General features: G+C 31.0%; 1 protein-coding gene across 1 annotated transcript; it reads left to right on the forward strand.

Annotated features, from left to right (window-relative positions):
* The first annotated feature begins 402 nt into the window (after positions 1-402).
* LOC126888501 (uncharacterized) lies at positions 403-1,266 on the forward strand. Its single transcript, XM_050656839.1, has one exon. It carries the CDS (start codon positions 403-405, stop codon positions 1,264-1,266), a length of 864 nt encoding a protein of 287 aa, XP_050512796.1.
* Positions 1,267-12,478: the final 11,212 nt, after the last annotated feature.

Consider the following 12,478-nt stretch of genomic DNA (forward strand, 5'->3'; position numbering starts at 1 on the left):
ATTTATTTTACATTTTATTTTACACCTTTCTTCTTCTTTAACAAATATTATAGTAGGTATTTTTGCATTTTACATTTCCTTTTACATTTATCTTCTTATTTGAATATTTATCACAATGCCAAACAAAACAAAAAGGAAACAGAGCGTTTACAAACAGAACAGAACAAACGAACAACTATCAAAAATCACCTTACGAGATTTAGCGCATACTTTAACACCATTAAAACACAAGATCAGCCTGATTTAACGGAGTTAAATGCTAGACTTGTAAGGGCTGAAAAATTGATTGACCAATTTGAAGAAGCTCAACAAATCATAAATTTGGACAGTAAGTGTGATGAAAATTATAGAACTATTTATGAGCCATAACGATGCCGTTTTGAAAACATGTTTCATGCGCTAATGGCCGAGGTAACACACTTTATAAACGCTAAAGCTCCTGATAACCCTGTCGACCATCAAGACAGTGCTAGCACATCAGGTTCTCGGGCGGGCAACCTTCTAAATTCAGTAAAATTGCCTATCCTGAATTTGCCTTCGTATGACGGGAGCCTGGAAACCTGGATGTTTTTCCGTGAGAGTTTTTCGTCCATAATACATGAAAACGATGCTCTAGCAAATGTCCAAAAATTCCATTACCTACAGCTCTCCTTGAAAGGGGAGGCTGCAGAAACAATCAGCTCGTTGCAAATATGTGATGCAAATTATAAAGTAGCATGGTCGCTTATTAAAGAACGGTTTGAAAACAAGCAACTTCTAATAAATTTTCACATCAGGTCGTTATTTAACCTACGGGCATTACAACACGAGTCACACACTGGACTTAGGCAACTTTTAAACGGGTTACAAAAACATTTAAATGCTTTGGAAGTTTTGGAACGTCCCACCAAACATTGGGATGATATTTTAATATACTTATTGGCCAGCAAATTCGATAACGCTACCAGACGCTCTTGGGAGAACAAAATTAATGCTAGCGAAATTCGCACACTCTCTCAGTTGACTGAATTCTTAAAAGATAAATGTCGAATGCTACAAACGTTGGAAACCGAAACCAAACAGTCAAGTAATAAATCTAATAGTAACTTTAAACAAAGGGAAAAAACAAAGACCTTTCTTACTAACACAACAAAACAATGCGTTTTTTGTAACAATGACCATAACATTTATCATTGTGAATCATTTCTAAACTTAACACCTTCTGAACGTTTAAATAAAGCTAAAGGTTTACGATTGTGCATTAAATCGCCCTTATTGGTTAAATAACTATTAAGGGACTGTCAGCCCTCGGAAATAACGTTTTCTTTCATTCTGCGTTAAAATTTTTTAAAAATACTTATTAATTTTCTCAGGATTCGAAAAAAATTAATACATTTAAAACACATTGAAAATTTTGACAGGCGATATTTTGCGCTTTTCCTGGCGCAATAAAAAAGTTCTGCATTGTCTAGAACTCAGAATGCAACCATCAAATGTCAAATTTTATGAACCTTAACTAGTTATGTCAAAAAATATAAATTTCAGTCAAGAGCACAGTACGTTTGTTTTCACAATATTGAAAAGTTATTATGAAAAGTTGTTCAGTATTAAAAACTATGTTTCTATGTTAGTCTAGTAAAATAAAATTACACTACATGTAAATCAAAATGTAAATTCGTACAGGTTGAAACAAATTTTATATAAAACTTTAGGTGGGTACAAAACATATTTTCAAAAAAGTATCCAGATCATACAGGGGGATCATTTTTTAAATAATTAAAAAGGGGCCATTTTTGCAAAAAAAATACTTTTTAAACTGCTGAGGTAATTCACTTATTAATGAAGGTCTATGGGATTTTTTCCTGCAAAGTTAAAGGGTAAATATTTCACATAAGATTTACCGAATTAAATTTGAGCCCCTATTTATTTAAATAATTGTATATAAAACTTTAAAAACAAATTTGGAAAAAAATATTTTAGCGTTTTAAATAAGCACTATAAAATATCTTATTTTACAGACGAAGTTGCGCTATGTTACCAGTATTAAGTAAAAAAAAATTGGTCAAAAAATATTTAACACTTTTTAAAATATTGAATTTGTTTATTAAGTGTTACTATATTTTCAATTGCAAAAATGCGGTTGTTTCCAAAGAAATATTCACCTGCTTAAGATCTCATTATTTTTATTTTTATGTATATTTTCGATAAATGTATTGATAATTTCAAATTTCAATTAAACTCCCCCCTAAAATGGCATTTGAAAATTATTCAAATTTGTTTATAATTTGTTTTTTTAATAACGTCTCAGGGATTAAGTATTTTGAAATGCCGTTTCAATAATTGCCTTCCTGGGAATTTTTTACTAATTAACAAAATTTTTGTCGTTTTTTCTTCTTCTTTTTTTTTTTGGAGTTACATTACTACGGGCCCTTTTAGGGTTAAATTTTATTAAGAATGTCGAATCTCTGAGTTGTAGATTCTAGACCTAAAAATATTAAGATTTAACTAAAATCTCTTAAATAAAATGTGGCTACTTACTGAGTTACAGGGTGTTTACTTTATGTTATGAACCTTTACTAGTCATGTCAAAAAATATGAATTTCATTCAAGAGCAAAGTACGTTTAGTTTTCACAATATTGAAAAGTTATTATGAAAAGTTGTTCAGTATTAAAAACTATGTTTCTATGTTAGTCTAGTAAAATAAAATTACACTACATGTAAATCAAAATGTAAATTCGTACAGGTTGAAACAAATTTTATATAAAAGTTTAGGTGGGTACAAAAGATATTTTCAAAAAAGTATCCAAATCATACAGGGGGATCATTTTTTAAATAATTTAAAAAGGGTCATTTTTGCAAAAAAAATACTTTTTTAACTGCTGAGGTCATTCAATTACTAATGAAGGTCTATAGGATTATTTTCTACAAAGCTGAAGGGTAAATCTTTCATATAAGAATTACTAAATTAAATTTGACCTCCTATTTATTTAAATAATTATACATAAAACTTTAAAAACAAATTTGCAAAATATTATTTTTAGCGTTTTAAATAAGCACTATAAAATATCTTATTTTACAGACTAAGTTGCCCTATATTACCAGTATTAAGCAAAAAAAAATTGGTCAAAAAATATTTAAATTTTTTGAGATATTGAATTTGATTTTTTAATGTTACTATATTTTCAATTGCAAAAACGCGGTTGTTGCCAAAGACCTATTTACCTGTATTAAACCTTATTATTTTTATTTTTATGTATACTTTCGATAAATGTATTGATAAATTCAAATATCAATGAAACTTCCGCCTAAAATGGCATTTGAAAATTATTCAAATTTGTTTATAATTTGTTTTTTAAGAACGTCGCGGGGATTAAATGTTTTGAAATGCCGTTTCGATAATTGAGTTCCTGGGAATTTTTCACTAATTAAAAAATTTTTTTGTCTTTTTTTCCTCTTCTTTTTTTTTCTCGGAGTTATATTACTACGGGCCCTTTTAGGTTTAAGTTTCATTAAGCATGTCGACTCTCTAAATTGTAGATTCTACACCTAAAAATATTAAGATTTAACTAAAATCTCTTTAATAAAATGTGTCTACTTACTGAGTTACAAGGTGTTTCATTTAAAAATTTAAAAAATATTGTTACCAAGTACTTTAAAACTATTTGACGTATCCTTATCATACTTGGCACAAAGTGTGGGTACTATACAGTCTAATAAATTGTGGAAAATAAAAGTTTCTAGCTACTACCAGAGGCGTACGACAGGGAATAGTGAATTATTGACCCTTCCCAAATTCTACGCCACTGAGGGAATTACTATTTTAGCGAAATTTTTCGATTCTCCAATACTTTCTATATAAATAACATACTCTTTACTCGTAACGATTAAGTCATTAGTTTTCGAGATATTAGACATTCATTAATTTTAAACTTCCAATATCTCTCAAACTGATGACTTTATCGATACAAATAAAATTATTTACAAACAAAGTATTGGAGAATCGAAAAATTTCGCTAAAATAGTAATTCACTCAGTGGCGTAGAATTTGGGAAGATTCAATCATTCACTATCCCCTGTTGTACGCCTCTGGCACTAGCTAGAAACTTTTATTAATCACAATTTAGTAGGGTGTATAATAGCCACACTTTCTGCCAAGTATGATAAGGATACGTCAAATAGCTTTAAAGTACTTGGTAACAATAATTTTTAAATTTTTAAATAAAGCACCCTGTAACTCAGTAAGTAGCCACATTTTATTTAAGAGATTTTAGTTAAATCTTAATATTTTTAGGTCTAGAATCTACAACTCAGAGATTCGACATTCTTAATAAAATTTAACCCTAAAGGGCCCGTAGTAATGTAACTCCAAGAAAAAAAGAAGAAGAAAAAACGACAAAAAATTTTGTTAATTAGTAAAAAATTCCCAGGAAGGCAATTATTGAAACGGCATTTCAAAATACTTAATCCCCGAGACGTTATTAAAAAAAAATTATAAACAAATTTGAATAATTTTCAAATGCCATTTTAGGGGGGAGTTTAATTGAAATTTGAATTTATCAATAAATTTATCGAAAATATACATAAAAATAAAAATAATGAGATCTTAAGCAGGTGAATATTTCTTTGGCAACAACTGCATTTTTGCAATTGAAAATATAGTAACATTTAATAAACAAATTCAGTATTTTAAAAAATATTAAATATTTTTGACCAATTTTTTTTACTTAATACTGGTAACATAGCGCAACTTCGTCTGTAAAATAAGATATTTTATAGTGCTTATTTAAAACGCTAAAATATTTTTTTCCAAATTTGTTTTTAAAGTTTTATATACAATTATTTAAATAAATAGGGGGTCAAATTTAATTCAGAATATCTTATGTAAAATATCTACCCTTTAACTTTGCAGGAAAAGATCCCATAGACCTTCATTAATAAGTGAATTACCTCAGCAGTTTAAAAAATATCTTTTTTTGCAAAAATGACCCCTTTTTAATTATTTAAACAATGATACCCTTATATGATTTGGATACTTTCTTGAAAATATCTTTTGTACCCACCTAAACTTTGATATAAAATTTGTTTTAACCTGTACGAATTTACATTTGGACTTTTTTTTATTTTATTAGGCTATGTGCAATTACATCCTTCTAATTGAAATATATTGTGATCTAGAAAGGCACTTTACTTTTGATCGAAACTCATATTTTTTACATATATCTCATATGAAATTAAAAAAATTTGATAGGATTTGATGGTTGCATCTTAGATTTTAGACCATGCAAAGCATTTTAGAAAGAAGTTTTTATCGTACATTAATTGTACTTTTCAACAACGCCCTTTTCATTTACTAGAAATAATGTGATAATTCTTTATTTTTAATAATTAGCCCTTTTCAGTTATTACAAATAGTGTGATAACTTTTTTATTATTATTAATAATTTATTATAATATTTTATATTAATTAATTAATATTTATATTAATAATTAATATTTTATTATTATTAATAACAATAAAAGAGTTATCGAATTATTCGTAATAAATGAAAAGGGCGTTGGGTATCTGTAATTTGAGAAAAAAAATCCAATTAAAAGGATGTAATTGCATATTAAAACATAGTTTTTAATTAATTCCAAACAACTTTTCATAATATATGGAATAATTTTTGATATTGTGAAATATAAGGTACCTACTCTTGATCGAAATTCATATTTTTGATACTCATAAGATTGACACAATTTTATATTTGGCTGCATTTTAGTTTTAGGTGATGCAAAGCATTTTATGAAGAATAAATTTTTTCCGTAAAATTAATAATAAAAAAGTTTCCCATATGGTTCCTAGTTACACAGGCACAATGCCTTAATTATTTTCTTTTATTTGTCAAAATAAATTGTAAATTGTGGATTCTATTAGAAGAAACCCCATTTATAACTATTTAAAATGAATCATTATTATTCTATGCAATGATTATGATACTTACCATTTTCACAATTAATTTAATTTCCACACCACTTAAAATAACAACAAATAAAAAAGATTGTCCAATATTAGTAGGTAGGTAATTATTAACATCAATATAAAATAAAATTTTAAACCTTTCACTGCAGGAAACCACCCGTTCGTCAATAACAGTAAAAATAATGTTTGTGCCTAATAAACGCATAGACGAGAAGGGAAGAGATACTCAAGTCAAATACATAATCATAATTCATACAGTATTTGTTTACTTAAGGGTAATTATCAAAATTGGAGTAAAATATTCACTTTATAGGAGTAAAACTGCTTGATCCAGCAAGTTGTGTTTCTGTTGGAGTAAAATTGCTAAATTGCGTTTTATGGGTGTTAATTTATATTTTTTTCTTGACATACATACTACATTTTCTTTTCCTTTATTCTTTTCTTTTATTGTTAATTTATGTTTCTACTCGTCAAGGAGTGTGATTTGATGTTTATTTGACTATTTTGAGTGTCCCTTTAGTTTACAGCATAAAGTCGATTGGATGGTATGCCAAGCGTAACTCAATCTATTTCAAAGAAAAAAATTAGGAAGGAACAACAAAATGTAATATATTTTTGACCGCGTAAGTTCAACATTTCAGGAAGGGAATATGTAATTATTTTTTCAGCAATAACACAATATTTGATTTTTGAGATTTCTTTAGCTGTTCATGAAATAATTAAAATTGTATATAAAAAATGATTATCTCATTTAAAATAAATATTTCCTATTAACCAAACCTTCGGTTTGGCGCCCCTTTGGGGTTACGCCCGCGTGCGCCGCACGCGTTGCACGCCCGGTTACGGGGGCCCTGCCGGGAAGGTTTCTGAGTTGGTACGAGTAATCTAAGTGAAAAGGGGGCTCCTCCATAACTGTTTTTTATTTTTTTGGAAAAACTTTTCTTTTTTAATTTTATATGATGTAGAACCAAAAGACACATACAGTCCTAAAGTTTCATTTTTCTATCACCAACCGTTATTTTTTAATAGCCATCTAAATATTTCCTCTTCTATATAAATAAAAATGAATGTTTGTGTAATGTATGTACCTTATAGACTCGCAAACTATGCATTTCAGCATATGATAACCTTTTTGAAAGTTGTTATATATGAACCTCGGAAGGTTTCTGAGTTGGTACAAGTAACCTAAGTGAAAAGGGGGCTCGCCCCCCCCATAATAATTTTTTATTTTTTTGGGCAAACTTTTCTTTTTTAATTTTATATGATGTAGAACCAAAAGATACATACAGTCCTAAAGTTTCAATTTTCTATCACCAACCGTTATTTTTTAATATCCATCTAAATATTTCCTCTTCTATATAAATAAAAATGAATGTTTGTATGTATGTATGTACATTATAGACTCGCAAACTATGCATTTGGAAAGATTGAGCTTGTTTTCCACAAATTAGATGTAATATATAGTGTAGGAAACAAAGGTTGAACCTTGCAAAATGGACACAAGTCCGGTTTTATTTTTTTTCTGGTATATCAAGGGGTGCTTATTATAAGACTAACTTTTTCTAAAAAAATTTCGCCCCGGAACCTCCCTTTTCACCCCTTTAAAGGGGGTAATTTGTGGTTTTTGCTGAACGTAGCCCTTCCTGTAACTTTTACAAAAAATTTATTTTATAGAAATATGAAGAGGACTATATTTTCTACGATTTATTTCTGACACCATCTCTCTATCATCCACCGTTTAGCGGGGGTGGCGCCCTAAAGTTGACAAGTTTTTAAAAAAGATGTTTTTAAAAAAATATATTTTTCCCTAACTGTAATGGAAATTAAGAAGAAATCCTGCGGCAATTATTCACAAATAACTGACTGATTTTTTGGTATAGTTTTCACTTAAGGGTAATTGCCCTTTTTTTAATTACAGGGTGTTACATTTTAAAAAACCTCTTTTTATACCATCTGAACCGTTTATGCTAGAGTAAAAAGACTTTCAGCGATTACCCATGTACTGGTGCTATTTACAAATTTGTATAATTCACCCCCATTTTTTTCCCGGAACCACTCCAAAAAAAGAAGAATTAATAAATAAATTGATTTTCTTGGAATCCTTCACACACAATGCCCTTTATTAATATGCTTCATATATCATTTTGTGCACGTTGTTATTACCCATGCATGGACACCAAAAGCAATTTCCTAGTACAACCCCTGTAGCAAAAAAAATAAATAAAATGGGGGGTTGAAAATTTTTTTTTGTTTTTTGCTTTTTGATCCATATGGGCATATGCTTCATCAATAGTGCTTTTCAAAAATATATATGGTTATTGCAACATCTCTGCGAAAACCACCCCTATCCTTGAAAATATACTGCAGAAACTACCCCTATCCCTTGGCGAGCATGTTTTTACGATTTTCTCATTACCTATGTATTATTTTTAAACAAAACTTATACAAGGTTAAAGACCACTATTTACTCTAAAAATTATGTCGTATTCATTTTTTCGCATAAGCAACCGTTACGGCACAGTGGCGCCGTAAACCTCATATATGCTTTGGCGGGCTCCAGTTTTTGTTTTTTTTTTCGTCATCTGTTCGTTTTATTGATAAAGTACTTATGCAAAATAAAACAACACAGTGTAACCTACAAATTATGACTTATGCACATTTTACATTCTTTGCTCCCCAAAGCCACAGTGGTGGCCCAAAATAAATTTTTGCAAATTTTCGCCACCTACATGCATTTTATTGCATTAATGCTACCTTAACAGCACAATATTTACCCTTACGTGGTCGCTACGCAGTGGCGGATCCAGGGAGGGGTGATGGGGGTGATCACCTCCCCCCCTCTCAAACCAAGTGATATTATATTCAAAGATTATAAAAATATTCATTTATTTTTATAGAAATTTAACCAATTGGCACCCCCCTCTTAACGATGCTGGATCCGCCACTGTCGCTAAAGCATAAAAAGTCATTCTTATAAAAATAATATTAATATAATATAAGTATTTCTATAAAAATAAATGAATATTTTTATAATCTTCAAATATAATATCACTTGGTTTGAGAGGGGTGGGGGTGATCGCCCCCATCACCACTCCCTGGATCCGCCACTGCTTAGCGACCACTTAGGGGTGAATATTGTGCTATTAAGGTAGCATTAACGCAATAAAATGCGTGTAGGTGGCGACAATATGAAAAAAATTATTTTGGGTCACCACTGTAGCTTTGGGGAGCAAAGAATGTAAAATGTGCATAGGTCATGATTTGTAGGTTACACTGTGTTGTTTTATTTTACATAAGTACTTTATCAATAAAACAAACAGATGACGAAAAAATAAACAAAAACTGGAGCCCGTCAAAGCATATATGAGGTTTACGGCGCCACTGTGCCGTAACGGTTGCTTAAACGAAAAAAATGAATAGGACCTAATTTTTAGAGTAAATAATGGTCTTTAACCTTGTATAAGTTTTGTTTAAAAAAAATGAATAGGTAATGAGAAAATCATAAAAACATGCTGGATAAGGTATAGGGGTAGTTTCTGCAGTATATTTTCAAGGATAGGGGTGGTTTGCGCATGGATGTTGCAATAACCATATATATTTTTGAAAAGCACTATTGATGAAGCATATGCCCATATGGATCAAAAAGCAAAAAACAAAAAAAAATTTCAACCCCCCATTTTATTTATTGTTTTTGGCTACAGGGGTTGCACTAGGAAATCGCTTTTAGTGTCCATGCATGGGTAATAATAACTTGCACAAAATGATATATGAAGCATATTAATGAAGGGCATTGTGTGTGAAGGATTCCAAGAAAATCACTTTATTTATTAATTCTTCTTTTTTTTTGGGTGGTTCCGGGGAAAAAATAGGGGTGCATTATACAAATTTGTAAATAACACCAGTACATGGGTAATCGCTGAAAGTCTTTTTACTCTAGCATAAACGGTTCAGATGGTATAAAAAGGGGTTTTTTAAAATGTAACACCCTGTAATTAAAAAAAGGGCAATTACCCTTAAGTGAAACCTATACCAAAAAATCAATCATCTATTTGTGAATAATTTCCGCAGCATTTCTTTTTAATTTCCGTTACAGTTAGGGAAAAATATATTTTTTTTAAAAACATCTTTTTTAAAAACTTGTCAACTTTGGGGCGCCACCCTTGCTAAACGGTGGATGATAGAGAGATTCCGTTGGAAGTAAATCGTAGAAAATATAGTCCTCTTCATATTTCTATAAAATAAATTTTTTGTAAAATGTACAGGAAGGGCTACGTTCTGCAAAAACCATAAATTACCCCCTTTAGGGGTGAAAAGGGGGGTTCCGGGGCGAAATTTTTTCAGAAAAAGTTAGTCTTATAATAAGCACCCTTGATGTGCCAGAAAAAAAATAAAACCGGACTTGTGTCCATTTTGCAAGGTTCAACCTCTGTTTCCTACACTAATAGTTGTTTTTATTTTCCTTTGGTATTTTGATAATGTTTAAAAGGCTTAATAAATTAACAATAGGTATCATTCATGTTTAATTTAACTGTTTCAAGGAGCAAACACAACCATACACTTGAAAGTGTGTCAATGGGAACATTTTTTTATGTCGGTGTCCGAGACGGATGTTAGCTTTAATTTTCAGAAAACCTATGTTAGTTGCGGAAGATTAATATTTTTTGTTACCTTCAGTTTTTAATAATAACAGAAAGTAAATAATGCCAAATGTATTTAAACGCCCTGTATGTTTAAACCCGGGTATAAAACTTCCATCTCAATTATGGCTGACAATATGAACGATGCGCGGGCCTTTATTTTCCTTTTGTAGTAAAAACCACGACAAAACCTAGTCAAACTCCTACTTGGGGCATTTTCTTTATTGAATTTTCTTATTAGACCTAACGATTCTTATAGACTGAGTGCCAGCATGGAAGCGACGCGTCCCGTCGCTTGATTTGGCTTTGTTGTCCGAAGTAGCAGCCAGTTTTGATGCTTAAGGCTGAATTTCGTATATTTTATTTCTCTCCGTTTTCTTGTTTATTCGGAATGTGACGAAACAACTTTAGAAAATATATTTGAAAATAAAACAAGGTTAGCACGTTCTTAATATTTAAGATAGAAATATTTTATATTGTACTGTAATTTTATCTTTATTTACGGACTCGATATTTTTTACAAATCACCTTAAATTTAACTTAAATTATTCCAACACAATGTGATTACATAAAAAAGTAGTTATTTTTATTTCTACAGACTGGTGAGATCGGTACTCATCTGAGAGACTCAATAAGCGCCTTTTTAGAAAGACTTGCACTTTACTAAGTAACAAGACATTTACTCGACACACACACTCCCTATACATTACACTAATACTCGAAGCGATAAATCACTGAACCTCCGAAAAAAAAAGGACAAGATGGATCTTAATAATAATTATTTTTGCATTCGATTCGTGAATGCGCCAGGAAACTTTGTGAACCGGAGACATGATATAATATTGAAAAACTGCATAAAAAATGCATTCTTAAAGTGCATCAAACAGATAATACAAAAATTCAGAACTCAATTACTGACAAGAACAATTATCGTCGGAAATGAGTTCAATTTTGTTACTCGGGGGTTTTTTGGGTCGTTGAAAACGAATATGACGTCAAAAGTGATCTCCGGAGTACCTGGTGCCCAGGGTACCTACTGTGTACATCGTCTTATGGAGTTTTCGGCAAAAAATTAAAAAAATTATTAAAAATAATAACTTGGGTGTTTTTGGGGTCGCTAACGACGAATTTGGCATCGGAAGCGATCTCCGGAATACCTGCGTGCTAGGGGTACCTGCTTCTTATGGAGTTTTCGGCAAATTCATTAAGAAATTAGCCAAAAATCATTACTAGGGGTTTTTTGGGTCGCTTACGACGAATATCACATCGGAAGTGCTCTACGGAGTACTTGGTACCCAGGGTACCTACTGTTTACCTCGTTGTCTGGAGTTTTTGGCAAATTCATTAAAAAATTAGTTAAAATGTATTACTTAGGGATTTTTGGGGTCTCTGACGACGAATATGAGATCGGAAGTGATCTCTGGTGTACCTGGTGTCCAGGGTACCTACTGTTTATCTCGTGACTAATGATGCTTGACAAATTTTTTAATGAATTTGCCAAAAACTCTAGAAAACGAGGTAAACAGTAGGTCTGTAGGAGATATTCGTCGTCAGCGACCCAAAAACCCCAGAGTATTGATTTTTGGTTAATTTTTTAATGCATTTTTTGTCGAAAACTCCACAAGAGAGCTAAACAATACGTTCCCTGGACACCAAGTACTCCAAAAATCACTTCCGATGGCACATTATTCGTCCCCCAAAAACCCCCGAGTAATGATTTTTGACTGATTTTTTAATGAATTTTAATGACGAGGTAAACAGTAGGTACCCTTGGCAACAGGTACTCCGGAGATCACTTTTGACGTCATTTTCGTTTTCAGCGACCCCAAAAAGCCCCCGAGTAACAAAATTGAACTCACTTCCGCCGATAATTGATGAATTCTGAATTTTTTTTATTGT

Source organism: Diabrotica virgifera, chromosome 7, assembly GCF_917563875.1.
Source record: "Diabrotica virgifera virgifera chromosome 7, PGI_DIABVI_V3a".
NCBI lineage: Eukaryota > Metazoa > Arthropoda > Insecta > Coleoptera > Chrysomelidae > Diabrotica > Diabrotica virgifera.

Bases quoted from the DNA above. Each gene is read 5' to 3' on its own strand.
- LOC126888501 (XM_050656839.1), top strand. From the start codon at position 403: ATGGCCGAGGTAACACACTTTATAAACGCTAAAGCTCCTGATAACCCT.